The 21,249-nt window shown below is 44.7% G+C and overlaps 1 protein-coding gene across 1 annotated transcript in view; it reads left to right on the forward strand.

The window, feature by feature from the left end:
- Positions 1-21,249, forward strand: part of LOC140404637 (uncharacterized) — a 100,303-nt gene that overhangs the window by 34,208 nt on the left and 44,846 nt on the right. Inside the window, exons 3-8 of the mRNA XM_072493247.1 lie at positions 8,708-9,055; positions 10,838-10,949; positions 13,316-13,463; positions 17,759-17,806; positions 18,773-18,850; positions 19,414-19,551. Of these exons, the coding sequence (XP_072349348.1) occupies positions 8,708-9,055; positions 10,838-10,949; positions 13,316-13,463; positions 17,759-17,806; positions 18,773-18,850; positions 19,414-19,551 (872 nt within the window). The remainder of the gene's footprint in view (positions 1-8,707; positions 9,056-10,837; positions 10,950-13,315; positions 13,464-17,758; positions 17,807-18,772; positions 18,851-19,413; positions 19,552-21,249) is intronic.

The following is a 21,249-nucleotide window of genomic DNA, read 5'->3' on the forward strand; positions in this document are numbered from 1 at the left end:
CAGGTACAGTTTAATACAGTTAGAATCAGAGTGAACCATTCCACCAGGTACAGTTTAATACAGTTAGAATCAGAGTGAAACATTCCATCAGGACAGTTTAATACAGTTCGAATCAGAGTGAAACATTCCATCAGGTACAGTTTAATACTGTTAGAATCAGAGTGAAACATTCCACCAGGTACAGTTTAATACAGTTAGAATCAGAGTGATTCATTCCATCAGGACAGTTTAATACAATTCGAATCAGAGTGAAACATTCCATCAGGTACAGTTTAATACAGTTAGAATCACAGTGAAACATTCCATCAGGTACAGTTTGATACAGTTAGAATCACAGTGAAACATTCCATCAGGTACAGTTTAATACAGTGAGAATCACAGTGAAACATTCCATCAGGTACAGTTTAATACAGTTAGAATCACAGTGAAACATTCCATCAGGTACAGTTTGATACAGTTAGAATCACAGTGAAACATTCCATCAGGTACAGTTTAATACAGTTAGAATCACAGTGAAACATTCCATCAGGTACAGTTTGATACAGTTAGAATCACAGTGAAACATTCCATCAGGTACAGTTTAATACAGTTCGAATCAGAGTGAAACGTTCCATCAGGTACAGTTTAATACAGTTAGAATAACAGTGAAACATTCCATCAGGTACAGTTTAATACAGTTAGAATCAGAGTGAAACATTCCGTCAGGTACAGTTTAATACAGTTAGAATCAGAGTGAAACGTTCCATCCGGTACACTTTAAAAGAGTTAGAATCAGAGTGAAACATTCCATCAGGTACAGTTTAATACAGTTCGAATCACAGTGAAACATTCCATCAGGTACCGTTTGATACAGTTAGAATCACAGTGAAACATTCCATCAGATACAGTTTAATACAGTTAGAATCACAGTGAAACATTCCATCAGGTACAGTTTAATACAGTTAGAATCAGAGTGAAACATTCCATCAGGTACAGTTCAATACAGTGAGAATCAGAGTGAAACATTCCATCAGGTACAGTTTAATACAGTTAGAATCACAGTGAAACATTCCATCAGATACAGTTTAATACAGTTAGAATCACAGTGAAACTTCCATCAGGTACAGTTTAATACAGTTAGAATCACAGTGAAACATTCCATCAGATACAGTTTAATACAGTGAGAATCAGAGTGAAACATTCCATCAGGTACAGTTTAATACAGTTAGAATCACAGTGAAACATTCCATCAGATACAGTTTAATACAGTTAGAATCACAGTGAAACATTCCATCAGGTACAGTTTAATACAGTTAGAATCAGAGTGAAACATTCCATCAGGTACAGTTCAATACAGTTCGAATCAGAGTGAAACATTCCAATGGGTACAGTTTAATACAGTTAGAATCACAGTTAAACATTCCATCAGGTACAGTTTAATACAGTTAGAATCACAGTGAAACATTCCATCAGATACAGTTTAATACAGTTAGAATAACAGTGAAACATTCCATCAGGTACAGTTTAATACAGTTAGAATCAGAGTGAAACATTCCATCAGGTACAGTTTAATACAGTTAGAATCACAGTGAAACATTCCATCAGATACAGTTTAATACAGTTAGAATCACAGTGAAACATTCCATCAGGTACAGTTTAATACAGTTCGAATCACAGTGAAACATTCCATCAGGTACAGTTTAATACAGTTCGAATCAGAGTGAAACATTCCATCAGGTACAGTTTAATACAGTTAGAATCACAGTGAAACATTCCACCAGGTACAGTTTGATACAGTTAGAATCACAGTGAAACATTCCATCAGGTACAGTTTAATACAGTTCGAATCAGAGTGAAACATTCCATCAGGTACAGTTTAATACAGTGAAACATTCCATCAGGTACAGTTTAATACAGTTGGAATCACAGTGAAACATTCCATCAGGTACAGTTTGATACAGTTAGAATCACAGTGAAACATTCCATCAGGTACAGTTTAATACAGTTAGAATCACAGTGAAACATTCCATCAGGTACAGTTTGATACAGTTAGAATCACAGTGAAACATTCCATCAGGTACAGTTTAATACAGTTCGAATCAGAGTGAAACGTTCCATCAGGTACAGTTTAATACAGTTAGAATAACAGTGAAACATTCCATCAGGTACAGTTTAATACAGTTAGAATCAGAGTGAAACATTCCAGCAGGTACAGTTTAATACAGTTAGAATCAGAGTGAAACGTTCCATCAGGTACACTTTAAAACAGTTAGAATCAGAGTGAAATATTCCATCAGGTACAGTTTAATACAGTTCGAATCACAGTGAAACATTCCATCAGGTACCGTTTGATACAGTTAGAATCACAGTGAAACATTCCATCAGGTACAGTTTAATACAGTTAGAATCACAGTGAAACATTCCATCAGATACAGTTTAATACAGTTAGAATCACAGTGAAACATTCCATCAGGTACAGTTTAATACAGTTAGAATCAGAGTGAAACATTCCATCAGGTACAGTTTAATACAGTAAGAATCAGAGTGAAACATTCCATCAGGTACAGTTTAATACAGTTAGAATCACAGTGAAACATTCCATCAGATACAGTTTAATACAGTTAGAATCACAGTGAAACTTCCATCAGGTACAGTTTAATACAGTTAGAATCACAGTGAAACATTCCATCAGATACAGTTTAATACAGTGAGAATCAGAGTGAAACATTCCATCAGGTACAGTTTAATACAGTTAGAATCACAGTGAAACATTCCACCAGATACAGTTTAATACAGTTAGAATCACAGTGAAACATTCCATCAGGTACAGTTTAATACAGTTAGAATCACAGTGAAACATTCCATCAGGTACAGTTTAATACAGTTCGAATCAGAGTGAAACATTCCAATGGGTACAGTTTAATACAGTTAGAATCACAGTTAAACATTCCATCAGGTACAGTTTAATACAGTTAGAATCACAGTGAAACATTCCATCAGATACAGTTTAATACAGTTAGAATAACAGTGAAACATTGCATCAGGTACAGTTTAATACAGTTAGAATCAGAGTGAAACATTCCATCAGGTACAGTTTAATACAGTTAGAATCACAGTGAAACATTCCATCAGATACAGTTTAATACAGTTAGAATCACAGTGAAACATTCCATCAGGTACAGTTTAATACAGTTCGAATCAGAGTGAAACATTCCATCAGGTACAGTTTAATACAGTTCGAATCAGAGTGAAACATTCCAATGGGTACAGTTTAATACAGTTAGAATCACAGTTAAACATTCCATCAGGTACAGTTTAATACAGTTAGAATCACAGTGAAACATTCCATCAGGTACATTTTGATACAGTTAGAATCAAGAGTGAAACATTCCATCAGGTACAGTTTAATACAGTTGGAATCAGAGTGAACCATTCCACCAGGTACAGTTTAATACAGTTAGAATCAGAGTGAAACATTCCACCAGGTACAGTTTAATACAGTTAGAATCACAGTGAAACATTCGATCAGGTACAGTTTGATACAGTTAGAATCAGAGTGAAACATTCCATCAGGACAGTTTAATACAGTTCGAATCAGAGTGAAACATTCCATCAGGTGCAGTTTGATACTGTTAGAATCAGAGTGAAACATTCCATCAGGTACAGTTTAATACAGTTAGAATCAGAGTGAAACATTCCATCAGGTACACTTTAAAACAGTTAGAATCACAGTTAAACATTCCATCAGGTACAGTTTAATACAGTTAGAATCACAGTGAAACATTCAATCAGGTACAGTTTAATACAGTTAGAATAACAGTGAAACATTCCATCAGATACAGTTTAATACAGTTAGAATAACAGTGAAACATTCCATCAGGTACAGTTTAATACAGTTCGAATCAGAGTGAAACATTCCATCAGGTACAGTTTAATGCAGTTAGAATCACAGTGAAACATTCCATCAGGTACAGTTTAATGCAGTTAGAATCACAGTGAAACATTCCATCAGGTACAGTTTGATACAGTTAGAATCACAGTGAAACATTCCATCAGGTACAGTTTAATACAGTTAGAATCACAGTGAAACATTCCATCAGGACAGTTTGATACAGTTCGAATCAGAGTGAAACATTCCATCAGGTACACTTTAAGACAGTTAGAATCACAGTTAAACATTCCACCAGGTACAGTTTAATACAGTTAGAATCACAGTGAAACATTCGATCAGGTACAGTTTGATACAGTTAGAATCAGAGTGAAACATTCCATCAGGACAGTTTAATACAGTTCGAATCAGAGTGAAACATTCCATCAGGTACAGTTTGATACTGTTAGAATCAGAGTGAAACATTCCATGAGGTATAGTTTAATACAGTTAGAATCACAGTGAAACATTCCATCAGGTACAGTTTAATACAGTTAGAATCAGAGTGAAACATTCCATCAGGTACAGTTTAATACAGTTAGAATCAGAGTGAAACATTCCATCAGGTACACTTTAAAACAGTTAGAATCACAGTTAAACATTCCATCAGGTACAGTTTAATACAGTTAGAATCACAGTGAAACATTCAATCAGGTACTGTTTAATACAGTTAGAATAACAGTGAAACATTCCATCAGATACAGTTTAATACAGTTAGAATAACAGTGAAACATTCCATCAGGTACAGTTTAATACAGTTCGAATCAGAGTGAAACATTCCATCAGGTACAGTTTAATGCAGTTAGAATCACAGTGAAACATTCCATCAGGTACAGTTTAATGCAGTTAGAATCACAGTGAAACATTCCATCAGGTACAGTTTGATACAGTTAGAATCACAGTGAAACATTCCATCAGGTACAGTTTAATACAGTTAGAATCACAGTGAAACATTCCATCAGGTACAGTTTGATACAGTTCGAATCAGAGTGAAACATTCCATCAGGTACAGTTTAATACAGTTAGAATCACAGTGAAACATTCCATCAGGTACAGTTTAATACAGTGAGAATCACAGTGAAACATTCCATCAGGTACAGTTTAATACAGTTAGAATCACAGTGAAACATTCCATCAGGTACAGTTTAATACAGTTAGAATCGGAGTGAAACATTCCATCAGGTACAGTTTAATACAGTTCGAATCAGAGTGAAACATTCCATCAGGTACAGTTTAATACAGTTAGAATCACAGTGAAACATTCCACCAGGTACAGTTTAATACAGTTAGAATCAGAGTGAACCATTCCACCAGGTACAGTTTAATACAGTTAGAATCAGAGTGAAACATTCCATCAGGACAGTTTAATACAGTTAGAATCAGAGTGAAACATTCCATCAGGTACAGTTTAATACAGTTAGAGCCACAGTGAAACATTCCAGCAGGTACAGTTTAATACAGTTAGAATCACAGTGAAACATTCCATCAGGTACAGTTTGATACAGTTAGAATCACAGTGAAACATTCCATCAGGTACAGTTTAATACAGTTCGAATCAGAGTGAAACATTCCATCAGTTACAGTTTAATACAGTGAGAATCACAGTGAAACATTCCATCAGGTACAGTTTAATACAGTTCGAATCACAGTGAAACATTCCATCAGGTACAGTTTAATACAGTTAGAATCACAGTGAAACATTCCATCTGGTACAGTTTGATACAGTTAGAATCACAGTGAAACATTCCATCAGGTACAGTTTAATACAGTTAGAATCAGAGTGAAACATTCCATCAGGTACAGTTTGTTACAGTTAGAATCAGAGTGAAACATTCCATCAGGTACAGTTTAATACAGTTAGAATCAGAGTGAAACATTCCATCAGGTACACTTTAAAACAGTTAGAATCACAGTTAAACATTCCACCAGGTACAGTTTAATACAGTTAGAATCACAGTGAAACATTCGATCAGGTACAGTTTGATACAGTTAGAATCAGAGTGAAACATTCCATCAGGACAGTTTAATACAGTTCGAATCAGAGTGAAACATTCCATCAGGTACAGTTTGATACTGTTAGAATCAGAGTGAAACATTCCATCAGGTACAGTTTAATACAGTTAGAATCACAGTGAAACATTCCATCAGGTACAGTTTAATACAGTTAGAATCAGAGTGAAACATTCCATCAGGTACAGTTTTTTACAGTTAGAATCAGAGTGAAACATTCCATCAGGTACAGTTTAATACAGTTAGAATCAGAGTGAAACATTCCATCAGGTACACTTTAAAACAGTTAGAATCACAGTTAAACATTCCACCAGGTACAGTTTAATACAGTTAGAATCAGAGTGAAACATTCCATCAGGTACAGTTTAATACAGTTAGAATCAGAGTGAAACATTCCATCAGGTACACTTTAAAACAGTTAGAATCACAGTTAAACATTCCACCAGGTACAGTTTAATACAGTTAGAATCACAGTGAAACATTCGATCAGGTACAGTTTGATACAGTTAGAATCAGAGTGAAACATTCCATCAGGACAGTTTAATACAGTTCGAATCAGAGTGAAACATTCCATCAGGTACAGTTTGATACTGTTAGAATCAGAGTGAAACATTCCATCAGGTACAGTTTAATACAGTTAGAATCACAGTTAAACATTCCATCAGGTACAGTTTAATACAGTTAGAATCACAGTGAAACATTCAATCAGGTACAGTTTAATACAGTTAGAATAACAGTGAAACATTCCATCAGATACAGTTTAATACAGTTAGAATAACAGTGAAACATTCCATCAGGTACAGTTTAATACAGTTCGAATCAGAGTGAAACATTCCATCAGGTACAGTTTAATGCAGTTAGAATCACAGTGAAACATTCCATCAGGTACAGTTTAATACAGTTAGAATCAGAGTGAACCATTCCACCAGGTACAGTTTAATACAGTTAGAATCAGAGTGAAACATTCCATCAGGACAGTTTAATACAGTTAGAATCACAGTGAAACATTCCATCAGGTACAGTTTAATACAGTTAGAATCACAGTGAAACATTCCATCAGGTACAGTTTGATACAGTTAGAATCACAGTGAAACATTCCATCAGGTACAGTTTAATACAGTTCGAATCAGAGTGAAACATTCCATCAGGTACAGTTTAATACAGTTAGAATCACAGTGAAACATTCCACCAGGTACAGTTTAATACAGTTAGAATCAGAGTGAACCATTCCACCAGGTACAGTTAGAATCAGAGTGAAACATTCCATCAGGACAGTTTAATACAGTTAGAATCAGAGTGAAACATTCCATCAGGTACAGTTTAATACAGTTAGAGCCACAGTGAAACATTCCAGCAGGTACAGTTTAATACAGTTAGAATCACAGTGAAACATTCCATCAGGTACAGTTTGATACAGTTAGAATCACAGTGAAACATTCCATCAGGTACAGTTTAATACAGTTCGAATCAGAGTGAAACATTCCATCAGTTACAGTTTAATACAGTGAGAATCACAGTGAAACATTCCATCAGGTACAGTTTAATACAGTTCGAATCACAGTGAAACATTCCATCAGGTACAGTTTGATACAGTTAGAATCACAGTGAAACATTCCATCAGGTACAGTTTAATACAGTTAGAATCACAGTGAAACATTCCATCAGGTACAGTTTGATACAGTTAGAATCACAGTGAAACATTCCATCAGGTACAGTTTAATACAGTTAGAATCAGAGTGAAACATTCCATCAGGTACAGTTTGTTACAGTTAGAATCACAGTGAAACATTCCATCAGGTCCAGTTTAATACAGTTAGAATCACAGTGAATCATTCCATCAGGCCCAGTTTCTTACAGTTAGAATCAGAGTGAAATATTGGCTGGGATGAGTCCAAGAACCTTCACTTCAGGTGTGATTCATCAGACTTCCTCGGCTCTTTTATCAAAACAAAGTTTATTATAAGAATGTACTTAACATATGTCAAACACTTCGCAAGAATTTGTTATCATTTACAAATGTGAAAAAACACACAACCGCTCAAGTAATCTATGTGTACAACTCTTCATGAATCCCCCTTAGCTGTTCCAATTCAATACAAAATCCAACAAACTGAAACCCCTTTCAAGTGTATGGCCTGCACACTGTATCTCACTTGAACGGGACTGGCCCTTTCGCCCAGATCCAGCATCCAACCAGCTTATTCAAAACTCCTTCCGGGTAGCAGCTTCATCTTTAAAGTTCCCACGGCCGTTTGCCACACCCAGTGTGCCTTCAGTTCACTGGAACAGCTTTAAAATGGAAACAGAGAAACACTGCTTCTCTTCAGTCCAAAGCATCAAACCGAAACTGAAACCCAAACACTAAACCCCCTCTCACCTGACAACCACAGCCCAGCGCCACCCACAAATGACATCACTGAAGCCGTGCTACAAGTCATGTGGTCAAACAATACCTTTCTTAAAGGGACGCTCACATGACACATTCCATCAGGTTCAGTTTGATACAGTTATAAGCCGAGTGAGGCATTCCAGCAGGTTTAGAGAACGTTATAGTAAAGCTTTCAATAATCTTCGCCCCATCGTGTTCCTTGAAATAGATGCAAATGTGGCATTTATCGGTTTGCTACACCCGACATGTTGTTGATGCGCCAAGCTTTCATGTCGCTGCAGTTAATCTCTGCTCCTGGAGGAAATTGACCAGTGTTTCCCCCTCTGCATGCCATAGTCTGTGTGTGGTCCGTGTTATTGCTACTGATCTAGTTTCTTCTGTGCTTCGCAATGACGTTGCAGATATGCTCGGCGTGAACGGGCACCCTCAGTGCGACCCCGATGAAGTTCCACCCTCGGACGCCAGCACCCAGTGCAAGCGCACCGTCGGAGACGACAACGGCATTGTCATCAGTCACGTGTGCAGCATTGGCTCCCAGATGGTGGAGCAGCTGTTTGGCGACGAGGAGGACAGCGGTGAGGGCAGTTCGGCGGGCGTCGGCAAGCACAAGCACGATTCCGACGATCAAGCAAGCGGCGCTGGAGAACTGGAGACTGAAGGAGCCGTGTCGGCGCACACAAAGAGCAGCGATCGAGCCAGTGCGGCCCACGTGCCGGCGATGAGCAATGAGCATGTAGCTTGTGTTCATGGTAAGGGCTATTCACAGTGGCCTGCCCGTGATCGGGCCTTGCTCCCATCTACTAACGTCAGTGCTCACTCCCTTGGGCGAGTTGGCCTTTGTTTTCCTTCGTTGAACCATGTGCAGCTACCCCACCCTTGCTGCCACATTGTTCCGACCCCCTGGGCTAGTGTGCGGTCAATTCCAGCCCCACTGGACCCGGAGTCGCAACACAATTGAATGAAATACATTTAGAGTAGCCAGATCTTTTTTGTTTCCAATTTAGCGTGGCCAATCCACCTACCCTGCACATCCTTTTGGGTTGTAGGGGTGAGACCCACGCAGACACGGGGAGAATGTTCAAACGCCACACGGACAGTGACCCGGGGCCGGGATTCGAACCCGCGTCCTCGGCGCCGTGAGGTAACAAGGGCTAACCACTGCACCACCGTGCCGTCCCTATTAACCAATAATTCTTAGAAAAAAACAAAAGTCTTTGGCCCAATCATTACACTCACCAGGTTTGTAAGTTTAAACACAATTACTGTTTATTTACAACAAGAACTATAATGAAATAAGCAGCAGATAACTAGTTAACTATTATCTAATTCCTAATTCCCCACTTTAACTTGCCCCCCCCACCCACCCTACACACACCGATAAGCAGACAAAGACAGAGGGGGGGCGAAAGGGGTGAAAAAAATAAGTAAACGGGAAAGAGGGTCTTTGTTTCGGAATAGTTTTTACAGCACCTCTTCAAAGTTTGCTTTCCGTTCAAGGCTTTACTGTAGATGCCTTCAGGTCTGTGTAGTTTCAGGAATACAACACTCGCAGTCTGTCTGGAGAGAGAGAGGGGGGGGCGTGGGGGGTGGGTGGTCCTGGTCTTTTGTTTGCAGCCTGCAGTGGCTTTCCTGTAGATTCATTCATTCGGGTTCTCTGCAGCTTCAGGAATACAGCACTCAAAAGGACGGTACGGTGGTGCATTGGTTAGCACTGCTGCCTGAGCCGAGGACCCGGCCTCGATCCCGGCCCCGGGCCACTGTCCGCGTGGAGTTTGCGCATTCTCCCCATGTCTGCGTGGGTCACACCCCCACAAATCCAAAGATGTGTGGGGTAGGTGGCTTGGCCGCGCTAAATTGCCCCTTAATTGGGAAAACAAGAATTGGGTACTCTAAATGTTTTTTAAAAGGAATACGGCATTCTGTCTTCCTGGAGAGGTAGAGGAAGCAGGTCCTTGCCCCTCTGTGTCTCGGACTCAACCACTCCCTCAGGTCTCTGAGAATCCTCCCACTGGGATAGGATCCAATCACCACCCGTTTCCGGGCAGAGTCCGGCCTTTCGGCCAATTCATTGGCCGCCAGCCAATCAATCAAACCGAGTCCCACCCCATCTCTCCCTCTAGTGCCGAGAAGTCTGAAGCTCCTGTTGAAAGTAGCAGAGTCGAGCAGAGTGCTCGCTCCTGCAACTTCTGAATTTCCCGTTCTCTCTGCTGCTTGACTTAAAGACGCATGTCCATTAATCACGCGTGGATCCAAACAATAACGGCAAAATAAAAGAATGGGGAAGTAAGGGAATCAACGGGAAGGACCTGTACAATGTGCGTACACATAGGACAGGGAAGGGAGGATAGGGTTGGGCTTGACCTTCAAGCCGCTCGTACTAAGTGGCCCCGGCTCTCAGTCTTGCGTTACACTGGGAGAATGGTCACTTGTATGTTGAGCACAATCTCAAGGAGGGGGTGAAATTAAGCCCCAGGCCTCAACCTTCAATGACTGCACCTTTCAACCACACTAACGGTGATCTTCCTTTTCAGGCCTTCTGGACGAGTATATCCAAACCTACGGCAGCTTAATACCCCTCAGCACAGATGAAGTCATCGAGAAGCTGCAGGATGTTTTTGAAGAGGATTTTTCCACCCCACACAGGTACACATTGCGCCGTGCGTATCGCCTCCACGTCCGGTTCGAGCTCGCGATTATCCTGTGGTGTGCAGTTTAACCTCCGTGTTCAGTACAGAATGGAGATTTGCCCAATTGAATTTGTTGTTCTGCCCCCACACCCCCCCCCCCCCGTTTCTTTTGAGGAGCCCTTGTCCTCACTGCCTGTGCTTTATTTTTACTCTCCTTCACTCCATGGGTCCCTGTTTCTCTGCTGTCTCACTCCCCTTGCGCCCACCCTTTGCTTCCCTTTCCACCCCTAGTTCGATGAGCTGAGTAAAAGAGCTGGGTTTTCCCACGTGGGTTTAAAAGAGGGACCTTTTACTTTGATTCTCTGAAGGGTAAACACACCACCCAATGGTCGCTGAGAGATCTCGAAAGTGGACCTGATATACCCTGCCGATCGAGTGAGCCGATCTCAGATGTGTCATGGGAGTGTCCCTTGAAGAACGGTTTTGTCTTATCACATGGCTTCAGTGATGTCATTGTGTGGGTGGAGCTTTTACTTTCGCTTTGGGTTTTGGACTGGTTTGAACGGCACAGGTTGAAAGAAGTGTCTTTATCTTCCTTTTAAAAGCTGTTCCAGACTGCTTGGTAACTTAACAGAGATAATTGCTTTCTGACAGGAATTCAAATCTGCTGTTTGGAAAGGGGAACAGAGTATCAATAACAAGTCTTATACCAGTGAGAATGCCGTGTGCTGGGTCGCACCTTTGAAAAGGGGTTTCTGGTTTTACTTGGATTTTGTTACTGAATTGGAACAGTTAAGGGGGAATTCATTAAGGATTATACATAGATTACTGCAGCTGTGTGGTGTCATTATGTTTGTAGTTGATAAAAATTCTTGCTGTGTGTGTTTATACAAATGTTAACCAAATAAAGCTTGTTTTTTTATTAAAGGCGTCTAAGAAGTCTATGGAATAAGGCAGGGCCTTGTGCTCGTGGGCAAAATTCAACAAGAAAGTTTAAAAAAAAATTTAGAGTACCCAATTATTTATTTTTTTCTAATTAAGGGGCAATTAATAATAATAATAATAATTGCTTATTGTCACAAGTCGGCTTCAATGAAGTTACTGTGAAAAGCCCCTAGTCGCTACATTCCGGCGCCTGTTCAGGGAGGCCACTACGGGAATTGAACCCGCGCTGCTGGCCTTGTTCTGCATTACAAGCCAGCTGTTTAGCCCACTGTGCTAAACCAGCCCCAATTTAGCGTGGCCAATCCACCTCACCTGCACATCTTTGGGTTGTGGGGAGACACGGGGAGAGCGTGCAAACTCCACACGGGACAGTGACCCAGGGCCGGGATTCGAACCCGGGTCCTCGGCGCCGCAGTCCCAGTGCTAACCACTGCGCCACATGCCGCGCCCCATTCAGCAACAAAAGTTATGGGTCAGGTGAACTCCCATGATCTACTTTGGAGTTTTTAAACCCTGGCCCAGAACAGGTGGGCAACAGCATCGTCCGTGTGGCCCCCGGCACTGGGTGTTGGGAGGGGGAGAAATGATCTCTGCAGTGAGCATTGCGGGGTTTCTGAGCATCGGGGAGGACTGGCTCTCTTGAGGAATGGAGTAACAATGCAGGCCCGTTACGCCTCGCTTGCGGAGCGAGAGTCATCTGTTATGGGCCAGGGTTTAGAAAGCTCCAAAGTACATCATGGAGTTCACCTGACCTACAACTGTTTATTGATTTTGGTTACAATGAGAACATGGACTCGTCTTTCAGGGGTTACTCAACAGAGGCCTTAAGCACTTTTAAGCAAAAACAAAGTTTATTCCCCGAATTTAGTTAACATTTTTATACACACACACACGGTAAGCATGTTTATCAACTACCACCATAAATACCCCACACAGTTACAGTACGCTATGTATCACCCTTAATAACTTTCCCCCTTTAACTGTTCCAATTTAGTAACAAAGTCTCATAAAGCCCTTTTCAAAGGTGTGGATCAGCACACAGCACTCAAGACCTGGTTCGGATGCTCTTGTCTCCTTTCCAGAACAACCGGTTTGAATTTCTTCCAGAAAACAGTTATTTATTTTCAAGTTATCAAGCAGTCTGGAAACAGCTTTTATAATGCAGGTCGAGAAAAACCCTTCTTTCACCCTGCGCAGAACAAAACCACAGTTGAAACTCAAAGCGAAAGTAAAACTCAGAGCCACAGCCCAGCTCCGCCCACACAATGACATCACTGAAGCCATGTGATAAGACTAAAACATTTCTTATAGGGGCACTCCCATGACACATCGGACCTCCGAGTAAATCTGTGGGGGGGGATAAATTGTGAAGAGTTGGAGCTTATTCACTTGGACCATGTACGGTTTGACTGTGATCTCCTCTGGCTTTGCGCACAGAAAGAACATGATTCAGCACGTCATGCAGTCATACCACCGAATGATCGGGAATAATGCTGTGCGGAACTTCCGAGTCACATACAAGAGGCATGTGCTGACCATGGATGACCTTTCCACGCTGTATGGACAAAACTGGCTTAACGATCAGGTTACATTCCGGTCACTGTTGACTCTCTTGGATTGGCGGCGGTTCGTGTGTTAGCACCTGTACAGGGCAGTGGGGTGGGAGCACTGGAGGTGTAACTCCGAGGCCTGGACTGACCATTCCCAGACACGAGTTCAATTCCCACCACCAGAGTTGGGGGGGGTTTAAATCCGAATAGCCAAATCAAACCTGGAGTAGAAAGCCAGGCGTAATGGAAACCGCGAATCGGATAGATTGTTGTAAAAACCCATCTTGTTGCGCCATTGTCCTTTAGGGACCAAAACCTGCCATCCATCTCGAGCCTGGCCAGACTGGCTCATTTTAACTGACCTCTGAAATAATCTAGCCAACCTCTCCGTTGTATTTGAGGTGGTGGTGTTTTACCACCGTCTTCTCCAGGGCAATTAGGAACGGTAACAAGTCCAGTCTTAAGAGTCACGTCCGGGTCCCGTGATTGAGTGAAAAACATACAATTAATGTTGTGACCAGTGGTGTGCCTCAGGGATCGGTGCTGGGTCCACTGTTATTTGTGATATATGTCAATGATTTGGATGAGAATGTAGGAAGCATGGTTAGTAAGTTTGCAGATGACATCAAGATTGGTGGCATAGTGGATAGTGAAGAAGGTTATATAAGATTGCAACTAGGATCTTGACCAATTGGGCCAGTGGGCCGACGAATGGCAGATGGAGTTTAATTTGGATAAATTTGAGGTGATGCATTTTGGTCGATCTAATCAGGGCAGGACCGACTCAGTTAACGGTAGGGAGTTGGGGAGAGTTATAGAACAAAGAGATCTCGGGGTACAGGTCCATAGCTCCTTGAAGGTGGAGCCGCAGGTGGACAGGGCGGTGAAGAAGGCATTCAGCATGCTAGGTTTCATTGGTCAGAATATTGAATACAGGAGTCGGGACGTCTTGTTGAAGTTGTACAAGACATTGGTAAGACCACACTTGGAATACTGTGTCCAGTTCTGGTCACCCTATTATAGGAAGGATATTGTTAAACTAGAAAGAGTGCAGAAGAGATTTACGAAGATGCTACCAGCACTTGAAGGTCTGAGTTACAAGGAGAGGCTGGGACTTTTTTCCCTGGAGCGTAGGAGGCTTAGGGGTGATCTTATGGAGGTCTATAAAATAATGAGCAGCATCGATATGGTAGATAGTCGACATCTTTTCCCAAAGGTAAGAGGAGTCTAGAACTGGAGGGCATGGGTTTAAGGTGAGAGGGGAGAGATACAAAATAGACCAGAGGGGAAATTTCTTCACACAGAGGGTGGTGAGCGTCTGGAACGGGCTGCCAGAGGCAGTGGTAGAGGCGGGTACAATTTTTTCCTTTAAATACCAGTTAGACAGTTACATGGGCAGGGTGGGTATAGAGGGATATGGGCCAAATGTGGGCAAGTGGGACTAGCTTGGTGATAGAAACTGGGCAGCATGGACAAGCTGGGCCGAAGGGCCTGTTTCCATGCTGCAAACATCTGTGACTATGTTATTTTCTTCTCTTATCCTCCTCACTGATCGCCCAATCACTGGGAGCCACCAACCCCAGCTGGGTTAGATGGTTTTGTGTCCTCGCCAAATGGCCCATCTCTCTCTCTCTCTCTCTGGACCTGACCAGTGAAACTGGTAGTCAGAACAGCTCTGGTTGTTCACCCGCTCGGCTGGCATCGCCAACAGGCTCCCCTGGGGAAATCCAGGGGCCCTGAGCCTTGAGCGGTTCCCTCCAGCTGCGTCCACTCCCCACCCCCGTTCCCCCTGACCCCAAATCAGCCAGGGGCCGTGGGTCGGGCCGGACGCTGGCTTCTACCCGCCAGCAGTTGCCCCTAACGTATGGCGCGGTGCTTTTACCAGCGAGATTGAAGGGGTCCCCAGTGTTTTCGCTGATCAGGAGGAAAGTGCAATCTCCTCCAGAAAGGTGGAGATTTTCTCCAAACTTTGCTTTTTAAAAAAAAACTTGTTCCGATCAATTCTCTGTGTCGTGTGTCCGTTGCGAGGTTGCATGGTCTGGCCTTGCTGAGTTTTGAACTCGGCTGTACAGTATCCGATATTTAATACTGCTTTGCTCCTTGCATACGGTTTAACAGTTCCATTAAAATCCTCAGAATGGAAAGCAGTAAAAATTCTGGATATACCTCCGACATTTTTATTGTCACAAGTAGGCTTACATTAACACTGCAGTGACGTTACTGTGAAAAGCCCCTAGTCGCCACATTCCGGCGCCTGTTCGGGTACACACAGGGAGAATTCAGAATGTCCAATCCATCTAACAGCACGTCTTTCGGGACTTGTGGGAGGAAACCGGAGCACCCGGAGGAAACCCACGCAGACACGAGGAGGACGTGCAGACTCCGCACAGACAGTGACCCAAGCCGGGAATCGAACCTGGGACCCTGGCGCTGTGAAGCAACAGTGCTAACCACTGTGCTACCGTGCCGCCATTTTAGTTCAATGACCTCCCTTCAGAACTGGGAGACGTTTGGAGCTTGAACAGCTGAGAAGCATCTATAGAGTTAAAGTGACAGGACCGGAGAATCTCCGCAGTGCAGGGGGAGGCCATTCGGCCCATCGGGTCTGCCCGCCCCCCCCTGAAAGGGCACCCTGCCCAGACCCATTCCCATGGCCCCACCCAACCTGCACATCCCTGAACGCTAAAGGGAAATTTATCACAGCCAATCCACCCAACCCACACAATGTAACGATCCTGAATAGGCTTTAAAGGGGAGAGTTGGCCAGTGAACGTGGATGTCACAGGGCAGAGAACAGGAATACCGGAACAGAAGGAGTGGCCACAAAGGGGAAAGTGGGGAGAAAAGGGGGAAGGGAGCTTCCCTGACGCAATACTGTGGCGAGATTGGAAAGGTGTCATGTGGGAGTATCTTTAAGAAATGGGTGTTTATAAATGGGGTGTATATAAATATCTGTAGTGAGGGTACCTTTAAGAAATGGGTGTTTACTACAGCAGTGATGTCAGAGAGTGGGTGGAGCTGGGCTGTCTGTCGGCTTTTTACTTTCATTTTAGGCTGTTTGCTGCAGGGTGGGTTTTAGTTTTGTTTTCAGAGCTGGATAGCTGCAGTCAGAGCCAGAAGGTGTATGAATCTCTCTCTGTAATCTAAAGACTGTAAATCGATCCTGGTGATTTAAAACTAATAACAGCAGTGACTTTAACCTGATGTGCTTCTGGTAAAAGGTGTTTTAAGTCTTATGGATGTGAAAAGGAAAGCTTAAAGGATTACTTAGTGTTGTATTCTTTGGGGGTTGTATTTGAATTAATGGTTGCTAAGATGTTCACTGTATGTTTTAAAAAGGTGAACTTGAGCTCAGAGAATAAACATTGTTTTGCTTTAAAAAATACTTTTCCATTTCTGCTGTACCACACCTGTAGAGTGGGCCGTGTGCTCCCCATACCACAATCTAGTAAAAGTTGTGGGTCAGGTGAACTCCATGATACACTTTGGGGTTCTCCAAACCCTGGCCCATAACAAAGGCAAGAGCTTAGATCAATCTCACCAAAGGACAGGGGTGAAATGGACGATGGGATTTGATTCGCCACCATTTAGCCAAGTTGAAACCCGAGAGTTGAGGTCGGGTGGCCGGCTGGGAAGAGAGTTAGTAAAGGTGCCTCCACGTGACGAGGCTGTGGGCGAGTGTTCTGGTGGAGGGGTTAGGAGCTGAGCTGGTTAAAATTGAGAGGGGGGGCGGGGGGGGGAAGAGAGCGGTCGAGGGAATCGAAGCAGGACATGAACCTCCTGAATTGACCCGTGTGAAAGCCAGCAGGAGGACCGGGAGCTAATATCAAAGGGGAGCATTTTGTCTTGCCAAGAATGCAAATCTAAGTTCTGCTGTTGGCAGCAGTTGCAAACGATGGTGGTGGCCTTTGAAAGAGGGGAGGGCGAGGATAGAGTGTCATCGACATACAAGTAATGAACCTTTTTCTTGTGGATGTTTTTGCTGGGGGCGGGGGGGATGGGGTGAAAGCAGTGATGCTGACAGTACTGAGGGAGAATCTCTGAACTCCACAGCCCCACACAGTGAAGCTTACTTCAGACAGGGACCAGGTGATGGTGTTGATCTTCGGCGCAGCCTGTATGGGCGATACGTTCCTCCCATTCCAGCGAGCATCGGGAAAAGAATTAGCGGCCGCTTTGGGAGCGGGAACTCCGCGGAAAGTAGAACTGGGACCTTTTTTTGGGGGGGGGGGGGGGGGGTGAGTAAGAGCAAATTGAGTGTTGTAAAAATAGGTGCGGAGGTTGTTAACGATGAGAGAGATGAAGTACTTTTTCTTCTTTTGCACCACAGGTCATGAACATGTATGGAGATCTGGTCATGGATACCGTCCCTGATAAGGTACGTCCACTCACTCGAGCGCCTCGGGCTGCCTGTATCGGTGTGTGTGTGTCCCTCCCCCGCCACGAACAGCTCCTCAAACACGGTCACAAACATCCCCCACCTTTTCTCAAACCCCCCTGAAGAGCCCCTTAACTCATACTTTATCTTCTCTAATCGCAGGAAAGCCGTACAGGTCACCCAACCAAGCTGCTACCCCCGGCGGCGATGCCGACCGCCACTCCAGCGAAATCCGGCCACGACATCGGCCTTCCTCCTCTCCATGAGCTCCGGCTTCTCTGAAACCTCAAATGTCGGCGCCAACGGGTCCGGGTGCACCTCCTCCTCCGCTACCCTGGCTAAGACCGCGAACACTCCCGCCCAGAATCTTCCCAATTTTTCCCAACTCCAAACCACTTGCGCGGGATTTTCCCCCAAACACAGTTGGCCGTACTTGTCCCTAAACCCGTGACACTGTGACGTTCTTCCAATTGCTACTTTTGCCAATCATCTTAGATCGGAGTCCTCGGTTTTAACGGCCCTCTTTCCAATGGAAACACTTTCTCCAGTTCTTGTCTATCAAAGTCCCTCTGGAATTAAAAGCCTCTCTGTAACCTTCCATTAACTCTCGCCGCTCCCAAGGAGAACAATTCCAGCTTCTCTCGAGGTCCCGTAACCGAAGCTCCTCACCCCCCCCCCCCGCCCCCGTTCTGGTAAATCCCCTCAGCCCCCTTATTCTGAATCTAAATGTCGCGCCGGAATGGTCCATTCAGGGAGAGCGCCGATTAATGGGGACAGGGGTCGAAGAAACAAAGTTCGGAGGTTATAGGTTGCAAGGGTGGGTGGCTATTATTTTGGTGAGGGGGGGGCGGGGGTGGAGAAGGGGAACGTTATGAGCGACGGATTAGCGAGGGCGGGTTTGCTACTACAGGGTGATACGATCGATCACAAACTTTCTTACAAGCTTCCCGTCTGCTTTGTACTCAGGTTCACTTCTTCAACAGCTTTTTCTACGACAAGCTGAGGACCAAGGGATACGATGGAGTGAAGAGATGGACTAAAAATGTAAGATTTCCCACCTCGACTGCGCCCCCCCCGAGCTGCCGGCCAGAATAACTGCGAGGCTGCGTGTGGAATTAAGCTCTCCCGGGCAAACTGTCTCCGTTGCCCCGTCTTCCGGAGGTGTCTCCACAGCAACACAACCCTTCCTCATTTTATTAGGGATGAAGTTCCTCCGAAGCTTTTTGTCCTTTCTTTTCCAACCCTCCTGACTCTCTTTCTCTCTCTGGCAGCACGGTAGCACAGTGGTTAGCACTGTTGCCTCACAGCGCCAGGGTCCTGGGTTCGATTCCCGGCTTGGGTCACTGTCTGTGCGGAGTCTGCACGTTCTCCCCCGTGGCTGCGTGGGTTTCCTCCGGGTGCTCCGGTTTCCTCCCACAAGTCCCGAAAGACGGGCTTGTTGGGTGAATTGGACATTCTGAATTCTCCTCGTCTTCTATCTGCATTCGGTCTTTGTCACTGGCGGGCGGGGGGTGGGGGGAATTGTTGACATCTTACTTTCGCTCGAGGACACTGGGTCTAATCGTTACCTAGTTAGTTTGGCTGATTATTCTACTTTTGTCTTGTAGGTTGACATTTTTAACAAAGACCTGCTCCTGATTCCTATTCACCTGGAGGTGCACTGGTCTCTGATATCCGTCAATGTCCGGGAGAAGACCATAACCTACTTTGATTCACAGCGGACACTGAACAGGAGGTGCCCCAAGGTACTGGGGGGAGGAGAGGGTGGGTTGCGAGTGGTCTCCTTGGCGACTGTCCTTGAGGAACCGCGTGCAAAGAAAGAGCCGCCTTTTTGATCTTCTCCTCCCGCAGCAGGAACGTGCCAGTGTTTTACTGTTGGCCCCATCACGTTCCACAAAGCGGACCCCACGTCGAAACACGCAGCTCCCCAAATTCATGGAAATAGGCACAAATTTATTTCCCCCTCCGCCCACTCCTTCCAGCACCAATCAAGAGCACAGGCGCCGCACAGGTTTTATTTGCTGCTGCGTTAGAGAAGCAGAAGGGAGGAGGGTGATTCACTGGAGCTCACAGGTCCTGTATCCACCAGTGCTGTACCCCAGTGTCAAACCTGTACCCACAGTGCTGTACCCCAGTGTCAAACCTGTACCCACAGTGCTGTACCCCAGTGTCAAACCTGTACCCACAGTGCTGTGTCCCAGTGTCAAACCTGTACCCACAGTGCTATACCCCAGTGTCAAACCTGTACCCACAGTGCTGTGCCCCAGTGTCAAACCTGTACCCACAGTGCTGTACCCCAGTGTCAAACCTGTACCCACAGTGCTGTACCCCAGTGTCAAACCAGTACCCACAGTGCTGTGCCCCAGTGTCAAACCTGTACCCACAGTGCTGTGCCCCAGTATCAAACCTGTACCCACAGTGCTGTACCCCAGTGTCAAACCTGTACCCACAGTGCTGTACCCCAGTGTCAAACCTGTACCCACAGTGCTGTGCCCCAGTGTCAAACCTGTACCCACAGTACTGTGCCCCAGTGTCAAACCTGTACCCACAGTGCTGTACCCCAGTGTGAAACCTGTATCCACCAGTGCTGTACCCCAGTGTCAAACCTGTACCCACAGTGCTGTACCCCAGTGTCAAACCTGTACCCACAGTGCTGTGCCCCAGTGTCAAACCTGTACCCACAGTGCTGTGCCCCAGTGTCAAACCTGTACCCACAGTGCTGTACCCCAGTGTCAAACCTGTACCCACAGTGCTGTACCCCAGTGTCAAACCTGTACCCACAGTGCTGTGTCCCAGTGTCAAACCTGTACCCACAGTGCTGTGTCCCAGTGTCAAACCTGTATCCACAGTGCTGTGCCCCAGTGTCAAACCTGTACCCACAGTGCTGTGCCCCAGTGTCAAACCTGTACCCACAGTGCTTTGCCCCAGTGTCAAACCTGTACCCACAGTGCTGTGCCCCAGTGTCAAACCTGTACCCGCCAGTGCTGTGCCCCAGTGTCAAACCTGTACCCACAGTGCTGTACCCCAGTGTCAAACCTGTACCCACAGTGCTGTGCCCCAGTGTCAAACCTGTACCCACAGTGCTGTACCCCAGTGTCAAACCTGTACCCACAGTGCTGTGCCCCAGTGTCAAACCTGTACCCACAGTGCTGTACCCCAGTGTCAAACCTGTACCCACAGTGCTGTGCCCCAGTGTCAAACCTGTACCCACAGTGCTATACCCCAGTGTCAAACCTGTACCCACAGTGCTGTACCCCAGTGTCAAACCTGTATCCACAGTGCTGTGCCCCAGTGTCAAACCTGTATCCACAGTGCTGTGCCCCAGTGTCAAACCTGTACCCACAGTGCTATACCCCAGTGTCAAACCTGTACCCACAGTGCTGTGCCCCAGTGTCAAACCTGTATCCACAGTGCTGTGCCCCAGTGTCAAACCTGTACCCACA

Source organism: Scyliorhinus torazame, chromosome 31, assembly GCF_047496885.1.
Source record: "Scyliorhinus torazame isolate Kashiwa2021f chromosome 31, sScyTor2.1, whole genome shotgun sequence".
NCBI lineage: Eukaryota > Metazoa > Chordata > Chondrichthyes > Carcharhiniformes > Scyliorhinidae > Scyliorhinus > Scyliorhinus torazame.